The sequence below is a fragment of the Haliaeetus albicilla genome, chromosome 5, assembly GCF_947461875.1.
Source record: "Haliaeetus albicilla chromosome 5, bHalAlb1.1, whole genome shotgun sequence".
Lineage (NCBI taxonomy): Eukaryota > Metazoa > Chordata > Aves > Accipitriformes > Accipitridae > Haliaeetus > Haliaeetus albicilla.
Genome location: NC_091487.1, coordinates 36945563 through 36972525, shown reverse-complemented (window position 1 = coordinate 36972525; position 26963 = coordinate 36945563). Strand labels below are relative to the sequence as shown.

General features: G+C 47.2%; 1 protein-coding gene across 3 annotated transcripts; it reads left to right on the top strand.

Moving 5' to 3' along the window:
* The first annotated feature begins 1769 nt into the window (after window positions 1-1769).
* BMF (Bcl2 modifying factor) lies at window positions 1770-21264 on the top strand. 3 transcript variants are annotated; one of them, XM_069784151.1, is made up of 5 exons: window positions 1773-1884; window positions 3388-3552; window positions 4495-4815; window positions 5772-5935; window positions 19577-21264. In XM_069784151.1, exons 3-5 carry the CDS (start codon window positions 4500-4502, stop codon window positions 19676-19678), a joined length of 582 nt encoding a protein of 193 aa, XP_069640252.1. In that variant the 5' UTR covers window positions 1773-1884; window positions 3388-3552; window positions 4495-4499; the 3' UTR covers window positions 19679-21264. The 3 variants fall into 3 exon arrangements, with proteins under 3 accessions (XP_069640253.1, XP_069640251.1, XP_069640252.1); XM_069784152.1 differs by lacking the exon at window positions 3388-3552 and having other exon boundaries at window positions 1770-1884; window positions 4495-4590; XM_069784150.1 differs by lacking the exon at window positions 3388-3552 and having other exon boundaries at window positions 1770-1884.
* Window positions 21265-26963: the final 5699 nt, after the last annotated feature.

The following is a 26963-nucleotide window of genomic DNA, read 5'->3' as shown; positions in this document are numbered from 1 at the left end:
CTCAGTCTGGAAGACATAAGTGGCTGGAATCATAGCACATTCATTTTTTATTTATAGCAATGCACATTCAAATTAGAAGTAGCCCTCCAGCAGCTGGCATTTTGCCAGGGCCTGACCATCAGTGTGATAAAATTTGAACATCTTGAAGATATAGAATGCCTTTTGTTGCTTTTTTTTTTTTTAATAGCATTCTTCTCCCCTCCTACTCACAACTTCCTTGAATATCAGAAGTGGACAATGAGGCTTAATTAATTTAGGATCCTGGCCCTTACTGAAAATGAAAGAAATGAGTCCTTTTTCTTTCTCACTTGGTGGTGAGGTACAAGTCAAATGTGAGCTGATCTTCTCATAATAAAGTAAAGGCTCAAGCCTTCTGGCAAATAAAAGAGTAGAAATGAACACTTGGACAAGCACCATAAAGAAATGGCTTCTTGGAGAGGATGCATGTTATTAGCCTGTTGATCTATTAATGGCAACTGTAAATACCTCATCCAAAATCACAGTGACTCTCAAGCATTTAACTGGAAAGGCTCACAGTGCCTGGCCAAGAGAATGTGATATGAGGAACACGCCGTAATTTGCCTCACCTTGCTAGTCATGGGTTTCCAATCTAACCCCTCCCATGAGTTTAAGTTACAAACCTCAATAACTGTGTTGCAGACTTGACAGCAATTAACATTACTCAGCTGCCAGCTGGGTTTTAAAATCTCCCTTCCAAGCGATCTTGTTACGTAGGTTTTAAAAACAGCCTGGCAGGGTGCTGCTCTGCGCTGAGGAGCTGAGTCCTGCTTCTCTGAACTTGATGAGATTTTGCTATTGATTTCAGGGGGAGCTGACAAATCAACAGTAGAGTAAGAGTAAATGGCACTGAGCTGTTGTTCAGAGCATGAAGCTTGGGTTTGGGGTTTTTTTTCTTAATCTTCTCAGTGAGGAGGCTTCGCAGAAAGCGCTATAGAGAATTCATCCTCGTTAGTTCAGTTCTCTAGTCCTGTGCGTTACTCGTGTACGGGAAGGAGCGTGACATGCTGCAAAGCATTCCTTGACCCTCACACCTCAATGGGTACTTAAAAGTCAAGGAGAACTTTCTTAAGTCATTTAAAGCCAAGAAGTAAGGGTTTTGTTGGAAAATAACTAGCCGGAGTCAAACTCCCATCAATTTTAAACCTAGCCCAGCCCGTGTGGAAAGCTCTGCTCCTGGCTTGGGGCGACTGCTGCGGCTGTAGGCTCAGGCCGAGCGCGGCTCCGGGGGGCCCTGGTCCCAGCAGGGGGTCCCGCCGGAGGCTGACAGACAGAGGTACTTCCCCGCTCCCACCTGAAACAGGGCGGAGCACTCTCTTTCCCTGCAAAGACTGGGGATGCAAAAGCAGTTTTTAAGCGAAGGCTGCTCTCCTCGTCGCGCAGCCCTGTCTCCGGGCCGCGGGCTGGGCCCTCTCCTCCGCCTCCGTCCCACACCCGGCACCGATGAGGAGAGCGGCGAGGCGAGTACGCGGGGTTCCCCCCCAGCGCTCTCCCGGCCGGCGTTCTGCGAGCGGGAAGCTGTGGGGTGGCAGGACGGCAGCCCGGGCCGCGCCCCCGCGGGGGCCGGGCCGGGCTCAGCCGGCGCCTGCCCGGGGAGGCGACTCCCGCCCCTGCCCACCCCTCAGCCGCGCCGCGCCGGGCCGGGCGCACCTCCCGCGCGGCGGCGGCGGCGGCGGTTGCCCCTCGCGGCGCGCCCCGCCCCTCCCCGCCCATTGGCCGGCGGGCGGGGGCGGGGCGCGGGGGGGCGGGGCCGCCGTCAGCTGTTCGCGGTCCGCCCGGCGGCAGCGGCGGCAGTTTGGCGGTGGGGAGGCGCGGCGGCGGCTCCCGGGACGCCCCGGCCCCGCGGGACGCCCGTCCCGCTTCTCGGTGAGTGCCCGGGAAGACCTTTCGCCGCTGGGGGCCGGCCCCGCCGAGCCAGGTCTCCGGTCGGGGCGGCGGCGCCGAGGCCGGGCGCGATCGTGACAGGGAAGGGGGTTCGTCCCGGGGCAGCCCCGGCTCGGCCGGGCGGTGCGAGGCGGCTCCTGCCCGGGGTCCCGCGGCGCCCGGGGCGGCGGCGGGGGAGGGGGGGGAAGCGGGCGGGCTGGGAATGAGCCCGGCGGGCACCGAGAGGGCAGCGGTTCGCCGATGCAGGGCGATGGCTCGTTACCGGCAGCCAGCGCTGCCCCTCCCGGGCCGCCCCGCCGGGCTGGGGTGTCTGGTCGCCCGGCGCTGCCCGGCGGAGCCGCGTTTAAACCTCTCGGCCGGGGGTCAGTCTGCGGGGTTGGAGCCCGGAAGGGGAAGAGTTAAAAGCAGTTGGCGGTGCCGAAGCGAGGCCGGCCAGCTTTGTTTTGGGAAGCTGGCACGCACGTGTGTGCTGAGCCCTCCCTCCGGCTGCCGGCCCTCCGCCTGTCAGAGCGCGGCCGCGGCCGGGTTTCGCGGAGGCTGCCTCGGCTCGCAGGCTGCCTCGGCCCGGAGGGTTTGGCGGCTCTCCTGTGGAAGCGCCGTGGGTCGGACAGGGCGCTGGAGAGGCGCGGGCTCCTGCGCCCGCAGCCGGGCAGAGCCCCCGCAGCCGGGCAGAGCCCCCGCAGCCGGGCAGAGCCCCCGCAGCCCGAGCTCTGCAGCGTCTCTCCCAGCCGAGAGCCGGCGGCACTCGGAGCCGGCGGCTCCCAGCGTGAGTTTTGCGTTTTGAGACCGTGGAAGAGTCTAGGATGAGTTATCCTTGACGCTGCTTCGGCATTCTCTCTTCAGCGTTTCCTAAGAGCTCTGCAGCAAAGTCGGACTGTATTGCAGGAGGTCGAGTAAAACTTCTTGCTTTCTAAACCCTCTTTTGTTCAGGGTTTGCTCTAGCCGGCTAGCTTTGTGCCTTTGTTGCACTTTCTTGCGCGGAATGCCCGCGTCCCAGTGGGGCTCTGGCGGATGGGATCTGGCAGATCTTGCTGCAAAGACAAAATACGTTATCGCCCTGCCTTTCTGTCAGGTGATGGCGATCCAGCGGCAGGGCTGGCAGGAGATCATCTATGCCGGCCTCTCAGGACCTGTAAGCCCTTTCAGTGTGCTACTTTAAGCCATGGATGAGAACGAGTGCTGTGCCAAGACAGCACTGCTGTCATCCAGCGGAGCTGGACCAGCTGTGGGGCTGGTACGTGTTCTGCTCTGCAAAATCTTCTTCGGGAGTTGTGGCTGGGCTGAGTGAACCACTGAGATGCAACAACTTAAATAATGGTAGTGCCCTGGAGTTAAAGCCCTGCACAGACAGTTCTTGCACTGCTCCGTCCCTTTGTCTCCTCCAGCATGTTGGTGTTGTGAGTGCTGCTCACCTGGGGGGAGATGGGAGCACCATGGGGAGCACTGAACACGTCCTTATAAAATTATTATTAATGTCTCCTTCAGGCCTGAAATTCCTCTTGCTAGTCTTCCATTCTGTTAAATGCTTCGCAAACCAGAGCAAAGGAAGAGACATGAAGAGTTGAATTTCACTGCCTTGTTTGGAACTGGGTGGAAATCCTGGAGATGGATCTCTTAGGAGACTGTCTTCCAATTGGGTTAGATGCACAGGTAACAGTAAAGGGACTTGTGTCTTTTTTGGTAAATCTGCTTCTATTTACTATATGTTTGCAAAGAGCTCTGAAATAGTGATTTAGGGTTTATTGGGGTTTTTTTTCCCACCATCTTTGTCCAACTTCATGCTGCAACAGAGCTCAGGAGTGTTTACTATGGCAGCTACAGAACTCCTGCTTTAAGTACTGACACCAGCAATGTTTTTTTTATTTAGTAGTAGGGTGAACTAATGCGCTGAAAGTGCATGTAGGCTTGAGGGTAAGAGGGGTAATGAAGTGACTGTGTTGCCAAGTTTGGGACATGTCTTAAGTTGAGCTGATGGAAGAAATGAGAAGTTGAAAGGAAAGTTGGCCCTTACAGGGAAAAGTTATGGAGAGCTTCACAGAGATGGCTTTGCCAGCTCTTGAGTTTTGCAACCACTGGGGTTTCTTAAAAGTCTGGCCTTGCAGCCTTGTGATTACAAGAACTTTTCTTCATCAATAAGTAACAGATGGGAAAAAGTGAATGGGGCATACCATAAAGTTCAAATACGGGAGGTCAAAGCAAAGCAGACCCCAAAGAAGCTGACTGGCACGGGGCGATTTGAAGGATTGGGGCTGCTTTTAAAACAATGTCTTTTCAGTTTCTACATGCCGAGGTTGGGGGTTGGCTCCCTCTCCTTGTGACCGGTTGTGGAATTGGAGCCGTGGGTGGACCCTTAGACACGTGTGAACTTTGCCTCTCTCTGGCCCAGTACTCTAGGACTTTCCACAGAGCCCTGACCTTCACCACTGAGTCACTCGCCTCTCCTGCCCATGCAGATGGGCAGCACTGGGAGGGAGGGAGGCAGGCAGGCGTGGAAGAAAGAACTGTGTTTTACTGTTGGAGTAGAAGGCATTCTCTCCTGGACAATGTTCTTGTTGTGTCTTAGCTGTTTCCTCAAATGTCCCTTTATTGCAGGAGCAATGGATCGCCCCAGCTACCTGGAAGAGGACTATTCTAGCCTGGATGGGCTGGACGATGACGTGTTTCACTCTGATGACTTTGGACTTGCAGGTCAGCCTGGTGAGATGACTGCAACTGGCATTTTCACACAGAACCAGTCCTACAGCTGCCTTCTGGGGAGGTTTCAACTATTTCCCCTCACACACTGCTGTGGTCCCGGTATCAGGCATCCTGAGCAGCAGGACAAGGCAACTCAAACACTCAGCCCGTCCTCTTCCAGTCAGGATGTTATGTTGCCTTGTGGAGTCACTGAAGAGCCCCGGAGACTCTTCTATGGTAAGAGCACTCCAGTGTCACCAGCTTTGCAGCAAGGAAACTGTCCCTTTAGCACTACCCCAATCAAGCAAGGTTTCTTTCATTAGGGCGTTTTATTAAAGGACTGAAATTATTTTGCTTTGGTCCTACAACCTCAGGAAAGACAGCTTGAATTTTCTTACCCTTACTTGTCCACTGCAGGAACCAGGCACTTGCTCATTGCTTCAGCTGTCCTTGATACTCCCACTCTTTTTCTTTTTGGCATTATTCTGTCATGTTTTATTTACTGCTAGATGTTTAAGTGCTCACCATACCTCGTATCCTACGATTTGCCCACATTTTTTAGCTTCTAGTGCTGTCTCATCCACATAGGGAAGACTCGTAGAAGCTTTCAGTGGAGAGAGGGAAATGCAAAAATTTACACTTGGTGGGACAGCTTTTAGGCTCTTTACTGGAGTTAAGGTTGTTGAATAAGTAGCACGTCCATCCAGTACTTTACTAGTAACTGATGGGACTCCACTCAGCTTTGTGTATCCGATTCAGCTTTAATTCAAATCAGTCCCACTAAATGCCAGAGAACTGAGAAAAGTCTGATGGAAAAGATACAGCAACCTTTAATGGGAGACAACTTGAGGCAGAGATCTTGTAAAACTGCAAAATTGTCATTAAAAAAAAAAAATCAGCACTTGGCTGAACTATAAACAAGCAAAAGGAACCAAGTGTAAGATCCTGCCAGTCATTTGATTATGGGGAGCAACACAATGCTCTGCTTAATCGATATAAATCTACTTAAAAGCTGAACAAATGTTTTACTGCATGCTTACGGTATACAGTCATTGTTCGGGCTTCAGGAACTGGACTTTAACATGAGTCAAAAATTCAGGATTATGTGCAGCTCTTTTCCTCCGTAAAGTGTACTGAGTAGAAGAGCTCTTCTTTGCGCTGGAAGAATGACTCTTCTGATCCCTGTTTTGCAGGCAATGCTGGTTACCGTTTACACGTCCCTCCAGTTGGCTTTGCGTTGGATCCGCACCTCCAAGAGGAGCCTCAGGAAGGTCAGCGGGAAGCGCGTGCCGAGGTGCAGATTGCACGGAAGTTGCAGTGCATTGCCGACCAGTTCCACCGGCTCCACATACAGAGGGTAGGGTGTCTCTGGAGGGGAAGGTGGGAGTTTAGCTACCCAAGAGTGGTGCTCTAGAAGACTGGCTCCAGGCATCAGCTAAGTGGGCTGTTGTCTAAGGCAGCAGACTGCAGCAGCAATAAAATGGCAAGAGTATCCTGATGGATTTTGCTTATGCTAGATTGCTAGCTCTTCCTAAAGATTGGCAGGTGGAGGGAAGAGAATGCGTGGGGTTGCACTTACTGCCTGGGAAAGTAGCTGTTCTGCGTTAGCTGCTGCTATTCCAGGTCTTCCAGTTCATCAGCAACAGGGTCACTGAGGCTTTCCCCAGGGATCTCCCCCTTGCTTTTTGTTACAGCTTTTACTCTTCTACACTCTTCTCACCACCAGTGTCTTCTCTTCTGTGGCCCAAGTGGGGCCACACTTGATATAAGCTGTGGCTTATATCAGCTTCTCATCTTGGAGATGACAGCAAGCCTGGAGTCTGTTCTGACACTCCTTGTTGTCTAGGGGTAGTTCTCTGAAATGTTGTGGAGTATATTTAGATCATGCTAGACTTGCTAGCAACTCCTCTGTCAGACAGTCCTAGCTAATGTCTCAGACTTGTGACTAACTTCCTCACAACAAAAGACAGCTGTAAGATGCCATCAGGTCTGAAAACCACACTCCAGAATCTTGATTTTGTTTTCTTTAAAAAAAAAAAGAAAAAGAAACCCTGCTCTTCAAAGAAACAAAATAAAACCAGCACCTCTAAACCCCTTGATTCTTTCTTCCTTGCCCTCCTTCTTCCCCTGTTGAGTAGAGATGAAATGGAAATCCCAGCCCATGCAGAGTTTGTCAGAGGTGGCAGAGGTTTGGCAATAGGCAGCACTTTGCCACTTTGATGCAAGCCCAACAAGAAGAGTGTGTATCTGGTTGTGTATGAAGAAGCTGATGCTCTTGCTGACTTCAGAGAGGGACAGAAAGCTTATCTCAGTCCAAGTGAGTTGGTGCTCTTGCTAACTGTGCGATCTGTTGCAATTCTTCTCAAAGGTAAGTAAGGATCTCTGTCCTGGTCAGAGAATGTGGCTTGCGGCCGGGCGAAGGTTTGGTCCTCTCTGTGTCATCAGAAAGGTGAGGGAATTCTGGGACTCGTCACCTCCAAATAGCAGGAGGATTAAAGGAGCTGTAACAGGAAGATTAGCCTGTAGCAATGTAGATGGAGCTGTGAAAGCCATTCAGCAAACTGCAGGAATAACGAGCTACCAGGAGATTTCTCAACATGGGTTGTGTGTGGCTGAGCGGGGTTTACCCCAGCGCGACCTTTTCGCCAGCGATAGCTGAAGACCCCGCTCTCCCCAGCCAGATTCTCACAGGAAAGGGAAGGTTAACCACCTCGGTGGAGGAGCCCTGGAGCGAAGTGGTGGAACTGGTTGTAACTTGACCCCGTTCATCTCGGCGGCGGGGGGGGGGCGGGGGGGTACCTATCTGAAGTCCGTCCCTTGGAAACGCACCCAGGAATGCCCACCCAAGGCGGCCCCGCTACGGCAGCCCGGGGTCGGGCTCTCTGCCGGCCCCGGGGCCCGGGGCGAGCCGCCAGCCGCGGGTGCCGCGGGGGCTCCCGGTGCCACGCACAGGCCGGCGGCCAGGGCTGCCGGCCCGGGCGAGCGGCCCGTCGGCCAAGCGTGTGGGAGAGTTAGTAAACAAAAGCGTCGGCCTGCGCTCCCCGGCGGAGCAGCCAGCAGAGGAGGAGCTCTGCTGCCTTTGTTTGAACTGGAAGACCAACAAGTTGTAAAGGGGGGGCGGGGGGGGAGGAGGAGCCGTTCAGCCATTTAAATTTGAAAACAAAACAGGAAAAAAAAAAAACCCAACCCGAAAACTTAACCCGAGGACGGAATAGTTCAGCCGGTGGTTCTCCACAGCCCGACCCTGGGATAGGCCTTGGCATTTGGATCGGTTGAGGGATTCTTGTTTGTCAGGAAAACTGAGTACTGAGCCACATACTGGTGTCCAAGGCACCGTTCCCCATGGAGCGTTTTGTTGTCGTGCCCAATCCCTTCCCTCCCAGCCCTGCATGGAGGATTTCCTTTGGCTTGTGGCACAGATCTATGCAGAAGCCCCTCCGTCCCGTGTGCGATGACTCTTCCCAGCCTGTTGCTGAAGAAGCAAGCAGTCTGCCCCTGGAGACACGTGAACTGGTTCACAATGTGTTGTGGTTTGGAAGGGGCAGTCTTTGAGTTCTGGAAGACTGGGGCTGTCGTTTATCTTGCTGTGAAACTAATCCCTGATTTGGATGCCCCATTCCAGCTTGTCTCAAACATTTGGTCAAAACCAACTTTCCAGAGTGGTGTCTTGAATCAGATTTTGAATACCACGAAGTTAGTCACACCAGCGTGGTCTTGTGAAGTCCTGAGAGGGAGCAAGCCTGATTTTCAACAGACTGTGCCTCTTTTCGGAGCCTACAAAACATCTTATCTGTGAACCTGTGAAAAGAAAGCGTATGTGCCCTTTCAGTGGGAGTTAGGAAAGGCTTTCGGCATTGGAGTAGTGCATCCAGCTAGCTTAGGAGTGGCCCTTTCATGGGTCTTGAGTTCTGCGAGACTCTCCAGTGGTTCAGGTATGGCTCCCATTCTGCTGCCGCAGCAGCAAAGCTGTGTTGACGCAAAGGCTGCTGGTTAATGTACATCCCTGGCTGCGAGAGGAACTGAGCAGGCAATAGCTGCTGAGGTTGACGTCACTGAGTTGTCATTGGACTCAGCTGCACGCACGGTCTAACCCCATCCCACACTGGGAACTGTGGAGAGTCACTGTTATCTCTTCTCTGGGCTCCCGGAGCTATGTGGTATTTATTCTGTGGTTCTTGGCTACACAAAAGATTTTTGGGTATGCATATCGTAAGAATAAGAAAGTTGGCCACACCTATGCTTGCTTTTGGCATGTACACCACTTTCAGGGTTTCATTTCCTATTAATATATTAAACAGAATACAGTAGTTTAAAAACTGGCTTTTTTATCCTCAGAACAGTGCTAGAGCAACAACGCAACATTACCTAGTACTCTGCAGCTTTAATCTCCTTAAGATGCTGAGTTTATTATAGGAAGGACTTGAGCAATGCTCTGTGTTCCTAAGTAGCAGAGCCTGCTACAGGTGGATCCAGTTTGCAGAGGGCTCTGCAGAATGCCATGTGAGACCCATCTATGTTTTCTTCAGCTCTTTAGTACCTCTTACCTGTCTTAGGCTGTGTAGCTTCTGGCAATGTTCCCTCTGTTGTGCTTTTCTCACCTTGCCCCTGGAAAACAAAGTAGAGCCAAGCCATGCTTTCTGCAGGAGAACCTAGAACCTGCCACCTCCTTCTTGGTTTGGAGCACGTGTGCCTTTGCAATGGGATCTGTGAACTGCCTGCTGTAGCCCAGCCGGTGGCAGAGCTTAAAGAGTGCACTCTGAGGTAAAGGAGGACAGAGCTGAGCTTATGGGATCTGCTGGTCGGTCAGGTGCGATGTGCTGCCTGCGCCCCACATGTCCAGGCCCTGGCAACAAGTGATTGGGCTCTGCTTCAGGTCCTGAGCGCACTTGAGTTTCCTCGGCTTGAGAAGGGGCTCCAACCTGTGCTGAACCGACAGGGTATTTCACGACATGACGTGCTGCTAGATGGGATGTGAGTAGACAATCGGGGACGGTGGCAGCAGCAGCATAAAGCTGCCCCATAGGAACATGGGGTTATACAAGAGTGGGGTGGATGACACTGTATATCAGTATCACACCCCTTCGGTTTGACTTGCTCCATGGAGCCACTGGAACACCACGACTTTTTCCAAGTAAAATAACTCTTTCTAAGCAGGCTGCAGCTTTGAGGGGACTGCTTTTATCACATCTCTTCTTCATGGTGATAAGATCACTTCACAGGGAATAAAATTGTCTCTTTAAGAGCCAAGGAGTGGTAGCCTTGAACAGTTCTGGGCTTGTGTCCAAGCAGAGCCACTGACTTGCTGTATGACCTCAGACAAGTCTCTTGACCTCCTTGTGCTTCAGTCAACCCATCTGGAAAGCTTGGTTTAAAAAAAGCTGAGCCTCAATGAGAACCAGATGCTGAATCAGAGCTGAGCTTTCTTGAGTAAATAAGTGCATTACAAACAACAACAAAGTCCCTTTCCAACACATCAGGAATCCTGCAGTTGATTTAGATATGCTGACCATGCTCGAAAAGCCTCTGTGGACCTAGCTATAGAAAACTTTGTTTCTCTAAATTCCCCAATTGGTTCAGCAAGTTACTCTCTTGCTGTCGCTGCAACAGGCTTGAGCAGCCTGTAGAGCACAAATGCCTGCATCCACACTGACTGTGGACAGACAGCTAGGCATGTACCTGTTTGCCTCAAGTTAATGACACTGAAAATGTCCAGGAGGAAATGTTGTTTTCCTTTGAAAGTGAAACTTGTTACATTTTGCATATTTTTTCCCCTCTGTCTCTCATGAGAGTTATCGAGGCCTCCTCTGAGACACTTCTGCTTATGCAACAGGGAGCCCGTGTCTCTTGTCGGAAACTTATCGCATGAGAGAGTGGGCACACAGCGCTACATGTCCCAAACTGTATCAGGCTTTTCTCCATCGTTTATTGAGGACGCTCAGGGAATTTTTTAGCAGTTGCTTTTTTAAACTGGAATTGTTTGCAGGAAACTGTCCATTATGATGACTTTACATTTTAGGAAAAATGTTCAGAAATCATCCTAATAATGTAATGCAGAGACTCTCAAACTGTCCTGCAGCTGAGCCTGTAGCACCGGCAGCTCCATACTTTGTACTTGTACCTGCAGTCTCTTTGAGACTTGGGGTAAGTGCTTTCATTTGTTTCCCGAGTAGGTCAGTACCTTTCAGGATCTTCTCTGCTGGCTAGTGCTTGCTGGTCCCTGCATCTGCTGTGCAAAGCAGTGGGTCTCTTCTTCAGCTCTGCTGTCTGTGGGTTGCCCCATTGGTGTAGGACTTGAATTTCCAGCTGAGGATGCAGGATCATGGTGAGGGAGAGTACCAGATGGAGAACTCGTGAAGTGTGTGAGCCTGGTTTAGAGGGCAGGCGGTAGGGTGGGTGTGAGGTTGGGAAGATTGAGATGTAAAGCAAAGTTCTTGCAGGGCTATGGAATTGGGATCCGAGGCTTGAAGGAAGGAGGGTGCCATAGGGGAAAGAGGAATTCTCACAGTCAGTGGAGTCAGAAACTTGATATGAGGAAGTGGAGACAGAGTTTTTGCTTAATGTTGTTAGAATTTTTTTCCATTTTGACAAATGACAATGAAGGAAGAGGTGGGCTTGGAAGTGCACCTTCCCCTATGCATACAAATGACACAGCAACCTGTTGCCCCTTGCCTAGCACCTGTTCTGAAATCCTGCTGCCTTTGGAGCGGATTATTTGACATTTAAGTTAACAGAAACTTGCTGGACCCTTTCACATCTGATCTGAAATTATATTCTTTGGTACATTAAGAAAAGAAACTGAGAACAAGAACATAGTTATGCCACTGTATAAATGCATGTTTCTCCCATATCTTGAATGTTACATACAGTTCTGGTTTCCTTCTTCCAAAAAATGATGCAGCAGAACTGGAAAAGGTTCAGAGAAAGACAAGAAGGATGATGAAACTTCCATATGAAAAGTGAAAAAATGGGCTAGGACTGCTAAGCCTAAAAAAGACACAAAGCAAGAGGGTAGGAATATTAAGCAGAAGTCAAAAGTGACATGAAGGAGATGGATAGACTAATTTCTCCCAGTACAAGAACTAGGCAAAATCAGGTCAAGCTGGTAGGAGCCAGCTCAAAGTAAATGAGGTAGTTTTTCATGCAATAGGTAGCTCTGTGGAACTCTTTGTCAAGGCATTGTGCATCCCAGAGCTTTATCTGGGTTCAAGGGGAATCGGGACAAGTTTATGGCCATTGAAGGAGACATTAAATAAACAGAAACCAGATCTGACTCGGGAAGTCCTGAGCTCAAACTAGTTAGATGCTGAAAGAGTATTAGGGGGAGCTATTGCATGTACTTGCCCTCTGCTTTTCCTCAGGCAGCCACATAAGGCTGCTGCTCTTGGAGGCTGGACTATGTGAACTCTTGATGCAACAGTCACATAGAACCATTGTATATTGGTTTAATAAAAAACACGAAATTTTTGCATCAGCCTAATCTATCCTTCTTCTCTACGCTTTCAGCTGACAAAAGATTTAAATATTTTATGGTTTTGTTCCTGCTTAAAATAGAGGATAATGTTAAAAAGCAAAACTTCCTGCCTAGCTCTGGTGGAGGAAGTGGGCAGAGGCAGAGGATAAGGGAGCCTGGTGGCAAGAGAGCGGTGCAAGCTCTGTGCAATGGCGTGCTGTGAATCCTTCACCCCACCGGACACAGGACTGCCGTGTCTTAAGGCAGTGGGGCCACAACCTCAAAATACCAAGATTGCCCACATGAAGAAGCACCAAGTAGTTCTTTGGGACAGTACAAGTGAATTGTTTTGCACTATTTCTAACATCACCTGCAGTATCGCTGTGTGATTTAAATAGCATTCGGTGCCGCTGCTTCTCCTGTACAACCCCAGTCGTCTCCGCAGGCTCTTCTGCATTTCCTTGGCTCTCGCAGCACCGTGCCGGCTGTGACAGTGGTAACGTGCTTTCTGCTTGTAGCAGTGTGACAGCTGAGAAATTATTTTTCAATTAAGAAATAACTGCGGTAATATCCCACTTCTTTTTTAGTGTGGGAGACTAGGAAATGCAGGTTATAACTTGTCTGAGATCATGCAGGGCTTGCTGGTTGGAACCCAGTTGTTCTGCCTCCAGTCCTCTGCTTAGGTTGGTTGATCTTATTAAGATACTGCCATCTCTGAGGGGGATGATGAGATGTTTGGGCTGATTATTTATGGTGAGGAGTGTGCGTGTTCGTATTTTACTCAATTAAATTTTATGGTGGAAAGGCAGGAAAGCAAGCGCCCAACTGCAGAGTCCTCCTTTGTTTCAAGCCATTGAGGAGGAATGTCCCGCTAGGCTTTTATAGTCTCTGTTTGGTGGGTTTTTTTGTTTCTCCTTGGTAGCTACCCTCGCCAGTGGCAAAGGAATCTTTCTGAGGACCGTACTACAGCAGAAAGAATAGCGATCTAAAAATAAAAGCAGTGAGGCAACTTCTATTAACCCCAGTTAGGTTTTTCCTGATGTAACGCCCGACAAGACGCTGGTGGCAGGGGTCTGCAGCCGCCCGCTGAGGAGAGCCCCGGAATGGCGTGCGGACCCCGGCCGGTGAGGAGGAGGAGGAGGAGGAGGCCGAGAGGGCCGTGCGTGAGAGCGGCTCTGCCGGGCAGTGTTTGCGCTGCGGCTGCTGTGTTTATATCGCTCTCTAAATTTAGCCTCTGAGTCATCAGAACTGCTGACGAGAGGCTGCTCTGCCCGCAGGCTCCAGCCCTGCACCTGCCCGCCTGCCTGCAGGCTCCCCTCACAGCAGGGCAGCCGGTGCTGCACCCAGGCCAGGCCAGGGCCCTGCGCCCCCCCCCAACCCCTCTGCCAGGATATTTTCCTGCAAAAACGTGCAAGGCGTTATTTTAACCAAAGCCCCGAGGTATGCTTTAATCACTAGGGGGTGTCTCCCGTGCAGCGAGCGGTTTCGGGAGCACCTCCCTTCTTCTGGTGGTGAGGGAATCGATGCGAAGTAAAGGTCAGTCCATCCCACGGCCTGTGCCGGTTAGGTCACAAACAGGGCAAGCTGCGCAACCGCTCTGTCGGTTCACACTCGGGGTCTGAGGGAATAAGCCTGCCTGCGCTTGCTGCCCGCAGCTGGGGCTGTGGGAGGGGGTGGGTGTCTTCTCCTGGGCGCGGAGGAGAGGCCTGGGCATCTCTCCCTGCACCCTTGTCCCCCACCTCCCACAGCGTGAGGGAGAATCCCCCCTGGACCCTGTGCCACAGGTAGAGAGGGGTATCAGGTGCGGCTCTGTGGAAACGCAAGACCCTTATTTACTGTATTGATGGAAAATAAGCCGCGTGCCCCCCGGGGTGCAGGAGGGGAAGGCTGGGGGCCTGGGAACACGGTGGCCGGTGGTTGCCCTTCCCAGGTTGCCGTCAGCTGGCTGTTGCCATGGCGTCTGTCTGCTTCCCCTTCCTGCCCGCTCTGGAGAGGAAGGCGTGAGTGGCTGCGTGTTTGTTTTTGAACTACAAGAAAGTTGAGAAAGGGCTCACCTGCGCAGCTGTCGCCCGCAGCAGGTCTGGGGCAATGAACGTTGCTGTTTGCTACTGCTCGGACCGGCACCTCGGCAGTGGTCAGCGCTGGCCCCCTTGCTTGGGCTGGGCAGCCCGTCTATGGGTTTTGGGGGTCTCCTGCACCCCTCATCCTTCCTGCTGCGCCTGCTCCTGTATATCCTCTCTCCATAAACACGCATGTTGCTTATCTTGCTTCGCAAAGCCTGACGGATGCTTTGAGAAGGGAAGCAGTACTTGAGATGACGCCTCCCTCTACCACAAGTTTAGTCCCATGTAAAGAGAGCTGCAGGGTTTGCGAGCCAGAAGGATGCAGATCCCCGAGGAAGATCCTCATCCTCCTCTCTCTGTCACCACGAGAAATCATGCCGCTAAACTCCTCTTTTGGTTTTTCTCTGTTACTGTCTCCTTTTTTTCCCTGCTGCTTTTACACATGCATTATTCTTTGGTCATTAGGAATCACAGCTGGTAAGATTTGTATTTGACTTCCATTGGCCTGCATTTCTCTCTCCAGCGGGGGACACCTTCTGTAACCTCTGTTGCCTTGGGGACTGTGACTTTCTAGTCTTCCTAAGCTAAAGCATATTTTGTGGTAGCACAATATGCCTCCAGCCACCTGGCAGCCAAAACAGCCTTCAGTGATGAGTCAGCAACTGCTCCCGGTGTGCAAGTATTTTTGTTTTCAGTGAATAAATAAAATCCCAACAACTTATTGCTAAAACTTGTATTACTCATTAAAGGAAGAATGATGTTTTTATGTACACATATGCCATTATTCTTTTGCTCTAATAGTGCCATTTATGGCCATATTTTAATCTTTTGAGTTAAGATGGGATCAGAATTTGACCCTTAACCATCTGGAAGCCATGAAGCAAGGTCAGAAGTTGCCCACGAGATCAAGAGGGTAGACAGGTGTACCCTTCTGTATATGTGATAGGAATGTATCAGACCCACGTACGATGTGTATATGATGAACTTATTCTTTATTTTTTTTAAGGAAGGATATTAATGGCAGATATGTATCAGGTGGAAAAGTGAATCCTATTCATCTGTTAAACATTTATGCTCAAAGATTCAAGGACCTGTGTCAGAGGGACATTTTCTTTGAGGTGTATTACCTGTCCTGATCTTCCCTTGATCACCCCGTGCAAGGGGCTTGGTAGGAGTAAAAAGCTTTTGACATCTGAGGTGCTATTTGACAGATGCATATCTGTATGCTTACAGTGTGAAACATGTATTAGGAATTAATTATGGGGAGGGAACAAATGTCAGGTCAATCGTGTCCCTCTTTCATTTGCTTCCAGTAAAAGTCTTGCTGCTTTTTTGTGTTTGTTTACCACTATTCTGGCTTCTGGTTCAGCACAGTTCATGGAATAGGCTTCACTAATGTACTGTTGCTGCAGAGGACACTTTTCCTGTAAAATGGCCTTTCCTTGTGACTCATTAAAGCATTCATGCTAATGCCTCAGACAGACAGTCTCTTAAGGATATCCCCTTTAAAAAGCAGCAGCTGCAATAGGAAATGGTTTTATGTGTTTCCAGCTTTGTGTTGACTTACTGTATTCACAAGTCTAGTCTTCTTTAGTTACAGTTAGTATAGAGGGCAAAAGGGGCTTCTTTCCATCTTGGGAAAGGAGCTTCAAAATGTTCATTGTGTTGCTATGGCACAGAGGTGGTGGAGTGTTCATCCTTGATACTTATGTGCAGTAGTGACTCTGAGGATCGAATTGTTTTGATGAGGGACAAAGCAGCATAGTGAAGCTTACGAAAATTATAAACCTGTGCCACAATAGTTATCAGTCTTAGAAAACTGTAAGAATTGACTTGAAATGTATCACATTGAAAAAATTAGATGCCAAATTCATGGACTCGCTCTCCTGGGTTTTCTGTCCTTCCTGGCAGCTAAATTATACCACACCAAAAAACCCTCAGTCTTGAAATATTTAAGTATTTTGGTCTTGGCAGAGGCGTATCTAGGGAAAAGCTACTGAAACTTGTGAAAAGGACATTTTTTAGGCTAGGACAGTTCTTTCCATAAATTGTTTATCCCTACTGCAAAGCGTATCTGCCATTTCCATTCTGTGGCTCTTGTCCCACGCTGAATTAGTACCATGGAAAGCACAACAGCCCAGAAACGAAGCCATGACTCTCTAAACCCCGTTTAGCTAGGCTTGCTGCTGAAGCAAGCAGTCCCAGCTTGCTCCTCTTCTCAGGTCACCTTTCTGTTGTCCTGGCACAAGCATCAGCTTGACTATCTGATGCCTTGGATCAGATGGATTAGGATGACCTGATCAATAGTAAAGGCTACTTCTTTACCAGATTAGTTCTGGCCTTGATCATTGTCCTGCTCTAGTTCACTTTCCTGCACTAGTGTGAGGAGAGGACAGTGTGAGCGGGCTGCTTCAGTACGCAAGCCAGTGAAAGTGTGTGTGGGACTACACCACTGTGGAAGGAAATGCTGGCTGAATACGGACCCAGGGAAATCAAGCCCTAGGTCTAGGAATAAAACCTGGAAAGCTGCCCTCAGCCTAGTGCTCTATTTTTTCACTTCAAAACAAAATTAATGGTGTCAACGTCCTTCATAAAGTGATCTGAGATCTTATGCTTCTTATAATCAGGGGGAAACAAGGGTAAAGCAATTCCTCTTCTGCCCTTGCATGGAAATCTCCTTGAGTGTCTTAGGCAAATAGTGGGAAAGATTTTTAACTGGAGAAGGACAAAAATGCTGTACCAAAAAAGTGGCTTCAAAAGACAGTGAAATAAATACAGTAGAATATCAACTAAAAAAAAAAAATTAAGACTTTTTCTCAGTATTTGTGATACCACATCCCACTGGTTCTCTTGCAGGTCTGTAATCCTTCTTAAAGTAGAGCTCTAAAACTCTTATTTACCAAATAAAACCAAAACCCAATACCTTCCTCACCCCTCCTTCAAAAAAAAAGGGAGGAGGATGAGCTCAATCCTTCCACTGTTTTTCCCTGAACGTGGCCTCTTTTACCTATCACTGCAAAGAACAAGTAATCCTTTTCTTCTGAGGTGACACGTAAAACTTAAGGAGGAGACAGAATATTTAGAAACCTCTTATGGTGTGTGAGAAGCACAAAGCGGCCTCCTGCATGAAGCGGGACATTCATATGGGTATTCTTACATGTGTTTGTCCTCCTGACAGCGGAATAGTTCAAATTGCACGTGCCAGATCGGCACACCGCCTTTCGTCTGACCCTGGATTAACCCACTTTATAAAATTCCACGAGAGTTTCCATTAAAGAGGGTCCACCAGTGATGCTGAGATATAATTCAAGTTCAGGATTTCAATACCAATTTTTAAGCATCCTTTTGCATTTCCCATACTAAGTCCCTAGAAGACACTTCTTTACCCTCTTGGCTGCCAATAGAATAAAATAATCTGTCAAAGCAGATTGTCTTCAGAGCATCTGTAGTATGTTTGTCCACCACGCTCTCCTAGTGTAGTTCCTTACTTGTTGAAACTGCAGAAGGCGGCATTGTGCTTGCATGCCACTTCGTTGACATGCTATCCAAAGATCTCTGTTTAAGGAGCAGTCCGCTTAAGCTGTAATAGCTTGATAAAAACATGATATCTAGATTTCATCGGGACATTATGGTTCCAAGTGCGTGTTTGAGCAGGTTTGGGAGTGTGGGTCTGTGGAGGAGGGTGAGAAGAATCTCTGGAGTTTGATAAGGAAAGACAAGCCTTGTCAAACCAAGAGGCGAGTAGCAAAACAAAAAGCATCTTGCTTTTTGAGACTATATCAGGTTTTTGTAACCCAGCCCTAGGGGATAGTTTATAAAAGATTGTTTTCACCTGTAAATCTAGCAATGCCTGGTCAGTATGGACTGAACCCAGTGCTGGTTACTTTGAAATAAATGACACCAGGCTCTAGAGTCACTGTCTGTGGGTTATGCTCCAAACACAATGGTGTTGAAATGTGTGATGGGATCTGTGTGAACTCTTCTAAATCCAGAAGACAACTGTTAAGTCTTGAAGGTAAGAAGAATCACCCACTGCTAAGATGCAAGATGAACACAGGTTTTCTGAAGCCAGTTTTGTGTGTACTTGTGATTCAAATGGCACAGACCTACTCACACTGAAAAACGAATGTAATTTAATGACTGTCTGGGAGGTCTTTGAAGAGCTGTCTATTGACACATCTCCAATACACCAACTCCAGTTGTAACTCCCTCTTACTTGTGATTACGTAAAGAATGCCTTGCAACCATGTTGTTCTGCCCTGTTGGGCTAATATGAGTTGAAACATCTTGTTCATATAATGTGCTTCAGCGCTCTTTTATGAACTCCTGTGTACTGAGGCAAAGTTGTTGGAAGCCAGTCTTCTGTTTCCTCGTCTGCTGGGGATTGGGGGGTGGGGGTGGGGGATTGGGGCTGGTTTGTTTTGTTTTCCAGAAATGATCAGTCCTGCTTAGCAAATATGGAATTCTGGATGAGAAAACAAAGACTGACTTCTAATAGATGGTCGGTTATTGAGGTGAAATAGTATCCCAGGCTGGGCAATGTAAAGAGAAACCCACCTGTTTGTATGAGATGCCATTAAAGTGCAGGAAGGTGGGGGTATAATCGGAGCCACTTTTGCAGGGGTGATTACATATAACAAAAGAAGGAACAGTGTCCCTGCCCCAAAGCTGCATTATATAGTCTGGTGTCCCCCTGAAACTCAACTCCCATGTTTCTTCCTTGACAATGGGACCTGAAATAACCTCTTGGTTTTGGTTTTTTGTGTGTTTTCAAGTATGTTCTTGCTTAAGGTTTAATTGGCTCCAGTCAGTAGGAAAGGGCTCCAAGGCTGATTATTTATGGCTTACTGTCAAAAGTGGCTATAAAAAGGGCAGTATTATCTTGGAGATGCTGGGAAGGAAAATGTGGTGGGGGGAGGGTGGGGGAGTGTGTGTGTGCACGAATGTGTTTTCTTGTACTAGATGAAATCAGAGTTTTGCTGTCTCAGCAGTGTGGTTTAAATTGAAGATTAACCCTTTGACCTTCACGGTGTCAAATCACTTACAGATGGATCACCAGTTATATTTTTTTCTTTTTTTTTACTTTTGGGGTGAAGGGGGGCTTTTTTTTTAAAAAAAAAAAAAAAAAAAAGGTTGTTTGTTCATGCAGCTGGGGCTTTTGAAAGGCTCAGAAGCCAATCTGATTAAAAACAGCACTTGGCTAAACTCTGCAAAATCCTACAAGCAAAAAAAAAGTTTAATCCTCTTGTGCACAATGCATAAAGGGTCTGCTCTTTTCTTTTTGTAATGTTAGAGCTACAATTATTTCTGGAGAACTTATCATTTCCCTCTCTCCCCTCATCCCTTGCTGCACCCCCTTGTTATGCTGATGGGATTAAAGTGTCTGCTCTTGAAAAGTGTAACTGAGTTGTTATTGGAAAAGAGAAGTGGTATGTTGCAATTTTAGAAATATAAATAACCTTGCTTCAACTGTTCTCCTCTACAGCATCAGCAGAACAGAAATCAAGTGTGGTGGCAGCTTTTTCTCTTCCTACACAACTTGGCCTTAAACGCGGAGGCGAACAGGAACCACACTGGGCAGAGGTGAGCTTTGCCCGCCTGTTTCAGGCCGCATCCAGTCTGCAGGGAGCACTGAACAAACACTGGTTCGGGGGCGAGACATTGCACACCGCCGGCCGGATGTGAGGACTCTGAATTTCTGATACTCGTCTTCAAGTTTGGGTTTTTTTACGGACTCTTCTTTGCTGCTGCCTGCCTCACGAGGCAGGGAGCTCTTGTCCAACACTGTTGAAGGAAAGCCAGAATGTGGGTGTGTTTGGTAAAGCTTGCTGCTGGTTCCCCGCGCCGGTGACCTCTGTGCAAGGGAGGCAGGTATTAGACTAACGGCTTCCTCTGCCCTATGTGTTAGTCAATGGTAGAGTGCAGGAGTGTCATTTTGGCTGCTAGTTAAAAATTATGTCTGGGATTGATGACTCTAAACATACTTTGGGTATCTTCCAGAGCAGAGATGCTCAGTTCCTCCACAAAGAAAGTTCTTTTTAGCAATGAAAACATTCATGTAGCTTATATCCATCAGGTTACTTGTTTTCTGCATGGGTTACTGTTTATTTCCTTGCATGCTGTGTGAGAGAAAATCACAAAGAAATAGGATCTCTTCAATCTTTCCATTGGGCACCAGTTGCAGCTCTCTCACATGAAGTTGTTCTTTATCATTGCCATCAATAGAAAAATCATTTCAGTAGAACAATCTTAAAGTTAAACCTTCCTGGGGTTGCTGGTGGCTATTAGTTTCTGCCCCTGTTTGCTTCTAGTTCAGTGTTTGCAGTGCCCGTGAGCCAGCATGAAGCCAAAAACCATGGAATATGACACAAGCATCATTCTTCTATAATGCTAATGTATATGTTTTTATTATTTTTATGATGGGTGTTTATTTTGTTTTGTTTTTCTTTTCTCTTACTATAATGTGGTCGGTCAGGAAGGCTTAGGTTCCAGGCATCTGATAGTTTTGCTTCAGGATTTGACAGGGAAATTAATTAGCAACTAGTCTGACATGTACACTGTACAAGCAGTCTGTCCATTACTCTAGTATTTAATGTTTGGAGGCTGCTGTAAGCATATGTTGACTAGCAGCAGTAATATTACTTCAAGGGAGATCTAACAGTTCCCGGTTGATGTGCACTCAGAAGTTTGTCCATATGACTGACACTATTGGAACAGCACAGTGAAATTACCGTACCAAAAGGAAGTAGCCTTAAATACCAATGGCTACTTCTCTGTAGCCTTAAATATGGTTAGTTCGCAAACACAGTGACAACTAGGGTAAAACACGAACAGAAAAGCAATACAGACTTTATTTTCTTCAGACTGTTTCCATATTGCCACTGCACCTTGTTGTAGGCCTCAAATGATACAACCAGCGTGAGGAAGAGCTATCCAGAGAATTTCTCTTCAGTCCTGTTACAAACATCAACTTCAGGTGTTGAGGAATTCTTCTGCTCCTAGTCCACTCTCAAAAATAAGCATTACTGTACGGGAAGAGTAGTTTACTTGCACATAGGCTTTCTCCTCCACGCCTCTCTGCATAGCCTTCTCTAATTCATGCTTTCTTTGGTATTTGTATAATCTCATCATTGCACTGTAGTGTCTGGTAACAATTTGCTGAACACAGTTAAATTTGGACTTTCTCCCTCTCTCCCAGCCCCATTCTCTTGAGTTGCATCCTGCTCTACTGTGGCAAAATGTGCTTTAGCTCCCTGAAAGAGGTCCCCAAGCCTTTTTCGCTTTCATATATTCACAGTCACTCTCTTTCAACATAAGGAGAGTTTATGTGAGAAAAGGTTTTTTTCTCCCCTTACGTTATTTTTCTAGCTAGAGCTAGAGTAATATGTTTGTTCATGATGGTTAATAATTCATATAAATGAATCTCAAGTAATATTTGGGGGGGGGTGTATGGAGAGGGAGGGCGGGAGGTTTTTTTTTAGGAGGGGGGGATTGTTTTTGGTTTTGTGTTGTTTCTTTAAGCATGTGCACTACAGAGTTACCCAGAGGGATACAAGTGATAGCTGTTGCTGACTATGCTGCAGCAGTATGGGAAGCCACTCTCTGCCCATGTTGACAGAGGTGACACTTTCCATACTTTGCTTTGCACAGTCTGCTTGGAGTAAACGCTGGTCATTGGAGAATGAGGACTTATATGGGGGCGAAGGCCTGAGGGGTGGTACAAGCACAGGCTGAATTGGGGACCCCTGAAAAGCTGGATGTTAAGGAGAAGACTCTTAAATCAGAAGCTCTTAAAGAGGCAGGAGTGGAAGCGCTGAGGCTCAGGAAGCAATGCAGCATGCTGCCTGCCCACACAGCATGCCCTAGGATGTGATGCTTGCATTTTCCCACTGGTTGCCAGGACCCCTTTATCAGGAACAGTCAAAGCTACATCATAACAGCCCTGCAAACTACAAAAAATTCAGCAAGTGCTTCTGACACTTAAAAACCATTATGAGCTTTCTCCTTCCCCTCTGCCTTGACTTGACTGCCAAACAGGCCAATAAGGCCTGTTCTCTGGATGCGTAAGCTGGAAAGATAGGTCTGGTACTGGCACTTTCTGGTGTTGCGACCCAACCGGTTTGTCTAGGGTAAGACTCTTCTTAGCATAGAGAAACAAGTATCTGAAACTGGTCCTCAGTAAGGCTGCCTGCCTCAATAAAGTCATTTGGCTCAGGGAAAGACACATCTTTGCCAGTCCATATTTCCCACTGTAACAACAGACTTATCAAAATTGGTCATGCCAGGGTCTCAAGTTAAAATCTCCTTGAACAACAATACTTCATTGGAGAGAGAGAGCTAATGCTAGACAAAAGCTGACTTCCTGCAATATGTGTGTTGGTTACTGGTGCCAGAGATTTACAACCACTGATAATATATTTTAATTATATTCCATATCTGCATATCTTGGAGAAAGGAAATATGCTCTGTCAACCCAAAAGTCTTATTTTGCTTCTTGTAGATTTGGAGGGGCAGGCTGGTTATTCACTTAGGGAAAAGCAGCTACTTCATACTTACAGTCTCACCTACTTGAGGAAACAGTGGGAAGATTTCACACATTTATCAACAAATGCACAGATGGACAGCACCCGTGTATTTGTCACCTATTCCATGTTAGTAAGGCCCCTTGAGCATGCACTGAGGAGATCTTCCCCGCAGAGCAGCAATTACAGTGTGGCCATGGCCATGGCCATACGTCAATTGTTTGGGGAAACAGTTCCAAGGAACATGGCTTAAGTCCTGTTGGTAAAGGAGTATGCTCATGTTTTTAGATATTAGTTTGTCTTGGTGAAAGGAATGGGGACACTGTTTCTTTCTGTGTTGTAAAACTACAGCCTAACAATTTAGAAAGAACAGTCAGATCTTTCTCCTAAAACAAATTCCTATTTTTAATGAGCAGTTCTTAAGAAGAGCTTGAGCTGCTGCTGATGGTACCAGCAGCCTTGAAGTATCTTGCTTGCCTTCCTCACATCTCCAAAACGGCTTCAGACCTCAGCTCTCTTTCCTTGAGGGATGGAGTTATTCCTATGGTTTCCCAACTTCCTACCCTTTGGAATATCTTGTAACCTGCCCATCCCTGGATCCAGCAAGCCCGGTGCTAGTAGGGAATAGTTAGTTTTAGTTTTGTTTCCTGCAATTCTTGAAAGCTGAGCCAGTAATCACAAAGTGACTGCCCAGGGATAGCTGCAAACTGCCATAAATAGTATACAACAGAGGCAGGGGAGAGGATGAATTTGCATGGAAAGGGTTGCCGATGGATCTGTGTGTTGGACTGCAGCCTTCTCCCAAGGTGCTGATAATCCCTGGTAGCACTGAATTCCTGCATAACTGATCACATATCTCAGTTTAAATAGCTGGTTGTTATTAAATGTTTGTTGGCTAAACTCTTGGTAGAGGAGTCCTGAGAGAAACTTATCAGCCTTTGCTTTGGAGCTGTGTATCAACAAGGGAATAGAGGCAAGGAACCCAGTCCTTCTTCATGTAGGAAGGGTGATTGCAAAGACATCTTTAGTTCTACTGTCTGCTTACTTTGTCCCCTGAAGCCTGGATTAAAGGTGTAGGCGATGCATGCATGTGAGGTTACTACAGTCCTGGAGTTGCTCCATAGCAGTCACTGGAGCTGTACCCAAGGTTGAACTTCATTCATTGTGGGGCTTGGCACTCTTCTGGGAAACTGCAGATTCTGCCCACTAGTAGACTAGGGAGAAGGGTTGCTTTTTTTAAGAAAAAGCAAAATTACTTGAGGCAGTTGTTGCAATGTGACCCTGTCAACTCTACAATGAATTCCACCCTTCCACTGCTGGTCCTGACCTATATCTCTGCTGAAGCTGTGGGAATGGTGAGACTGTGACATGCTGAATGGTGTGCTATTGAGGGTATTTTTAAAGGGAAAAATAGGGAGACCACTCAGCATATGTGCTAGGATCAAATGAGAACGCAGATATGTGGAGGTCTTGCATTCTTTTACCAGCAATTATTTACTGCAGGATTATAAGTAACAGGATCATGGAATGCCTGTTCATATTCATGGGAGCTCTGCACATGGACCAAGCACTATCGAGTATTAGCATAATTTGACAACAAAGGTTTTTAATAATGTCCTCAAAAGAGTCTGTCTTTCAGACTGGCATTCGTGATCATTTGCAAAAATGCCTACCTGTTGCCTTTGATTGTTTTACCAAGAAGAAATACCTCAAGGAATTGATAAAAGATCCTAGGACAATCTTTTACAGTTCCTAAAGACTTCAGTGGTCTCTGTTTCTTTGGTTTGCATGTGTTCACGCAGGTGTTACACAGCTCAGTTCTTCTCCACCAGGAAAAGCAGAAAAGACCAAACACATCAAATGCACTGGAATGTAATTGTGTGCGTTTGCGTGTGCGTGCGTGTGCGTGTGTGTTCTTAAACTGAATGCAGTCTGACATCCCCTACCCCTTCTTTCTTCCATGTGCCTCACCTTCCCCTTAGCCACAGAAAGGAGGGTCTCTTCCTGCGAATCCCATGCTGGAAGTTGGTTTCTGGGAAGCAAAACCTAATGTCTGTGGGCTGTTTTTTAAAGCCATGTTTCAGTTCTGTCTTCAGACTCTTTGCTGCCTTTGGGGAACGGAGGGGTGGGAAGGGTAGATTCTTAAACTGTTTTTAAAATCTATTATGGAAATTTTGCATGTATAAAGTTATTCTTAAATCTAAAGGAGTCTCCCCGATTTGTGGACACAGCTCCAGGAGAGCATCGTCACAGATTCCTCAGCTCCGGTTTTGATCAGACTATTCTGAAAGGAAAATTTGATGACAAAAGGCGGAGAGACTAGTAAAAGGGAAATTTCAAAACAGCCCAAGGGATTTGTATGTCTCTTTCCACTGGCTGCATTTGAAAATCCTGCCACTAAATTTGAGTTTGGGTATCTAGACTGTTGGGGTTTTTTGGTAAAACTGATCATGTACCTCTTCTTCTGTTCTCTTCAATGGTATGTAGTACAGTCTCCCACATTTCTAGGTAAAATTCACTGATGAGAGTACTGTGAAATGTGGATTCACATTTTCTCCCTCCCCTTCCTGCATGACTTTTCTACTTTGATGGGATACTTTTGGTTTTTTTTTTTAAAAAACTTCAGACTCCTTCATCTGGAAAACAAAAAGGGTAAGGTGAGCTAGAATTTGCAATGTACTTAATAACCTTCCCCTCAACGGAGGGTTTCCCCATGAGTTCTGATATTCACCAGATTATGATACTGTCCTGCTGCAGAAGTAAACCCGATGCTCTCCTGTGAGATTTCTGTCTGGATTAGTCCTGAAGTGCACACACCTTCTTTGCCATGGACTGAGACCCAGTGAGAATGTAGCATTTTGTTTATCCTGGTTGTGTGCCTCCAGGACTCCTGCCTGTACCAATGGTGTCTGGGCAGAGCTCCTTTTTTTTGTATCTGTGCAGTATATTTGCTTTGTGCTTTCTTTCTTTGGTGCTTTTTAATACTTTAATACTTGGAATTTTTTTCTAATAACTGGTACAATTTTTAATAAAATTGTTAAATTCTTTGTATGCGTTCTTTGTTTTATTTTTTTAAGGGATGGAGGGCGTTTACACAACTGGTCTGTTTTGGAGTTACCCAAATCAGTGATACAATGTGGGTTGTTCAGCTTTGAAAATATCTGGTAGATCCTTTTATGTGCACCCTAATACCAGGCCCTGCAACAAAGACAAGATTTTCTTTCCAGATTGGACAGCTCTCCTTGGGCATAATTTCATTTATGAAATAGACTTTCAAGGAGGTATATTCCCACACTTGGATAGAGAACTGCTGCTACTTGGAGCTGCACGGTTAACTTGCTGCTTCAAATCAGGAAGATCTCTTAAGACATACATGGGATGCATCCTCCAAATTTGCAAAATGTAACCTTTGATTGATGGCTTCTTACCTGCTGCCTACGCAAGTAAATTCAAAGGCACTCAGGCCTTGAGAATAAAGACTCATTGCTTGGTAATCCTACTAGGGAAATACAGTTCTCACTGGTCTTCTGACATAAAGGCAGTGGAGGAAGGTGGCCATGAATTTGAAAGGGCTTGTAAAGTGGTAATGACTCTCACAAACACAGACATGAGAATGTCTTGGCCACCCCAAGCAAGAGCAAGACACGTGTTTTGGTAATCATCAGGCCTGTCATTAAGTTTTACTCTGTTCCTATAGGGAAAAATCTACCTCCATTAAGTAACAGTAGTTAACCTGGGTGGAACAGAAAGAGTGATGTGTATATTGCAAATTATTTATAATATAGCTGGTTAAATTCCATCAACCACATTCCTCCTCTAGTGCGATGCTGCCGGTACAGTGTTCATGGGAGGCTTTAGGGAACCCAGTTAACAATCCTACCCGATGTTAAGTTGCCTCGGCTGGTGTGTGCATGTTACAAAAGGGCCTTTCATTCCAAGAACACATGATGTGTGTGGTATGAAAAGCCACATGTGCATCTAAGACCACAGGGGGAAAAAGACAGTTTTTCTTTTCATTGTATTAGATCTAGTGAGAAGTGTGTCCCCTGGCCAGCCTCATGTGACCATGAAAGAGCCTGTTGTAACACACTGATACGAGGGGACAGAAGTGAGATTGACTTAGATGGGAGGGTTGGCCCTGAATTTCCTCATTCTCGTGTGGTTAAATTCTCACCGTTAATTAAACTCTGACTCTTAAAAGCTTTAATAATTCTTGTATTAAAGAAAAGAATGGCTTTTAAAAATGAACGCTTTGTAATGCTACCCCAGAAACATTTGCCAAAGCAGCAGGATGCATTGCACCTTGCTGAAAGCAAAGGCAAGTGCACAGATGTATGGACGGCCTCCCTT

Excerpts from the sequence above, each read along its gene's own strand:
- BMF (XM_069784150.1), top strand. The coding sequence starts at position 4,500 with ATGGATCGCCCCAGCTACCTGGAAGAGGACTATTCTAGCCTGGATGGG. Across the intron at positions 4,816-5,771 it reads GCCCCGGAGACTCTTCTATG|GCAATGCTGGTTACCGTTTA; the intron begins GTAAGAGCACTC and ends CCTGTTTTGCAG. Across the intron at positions 5,936-19,576 it reads ACCGGCTCCACATACAGAGG|CATCAGCAGAACAGAAATCA; the intron begins GTAGGGTGTCTC and ends TCTCCTCTACAG.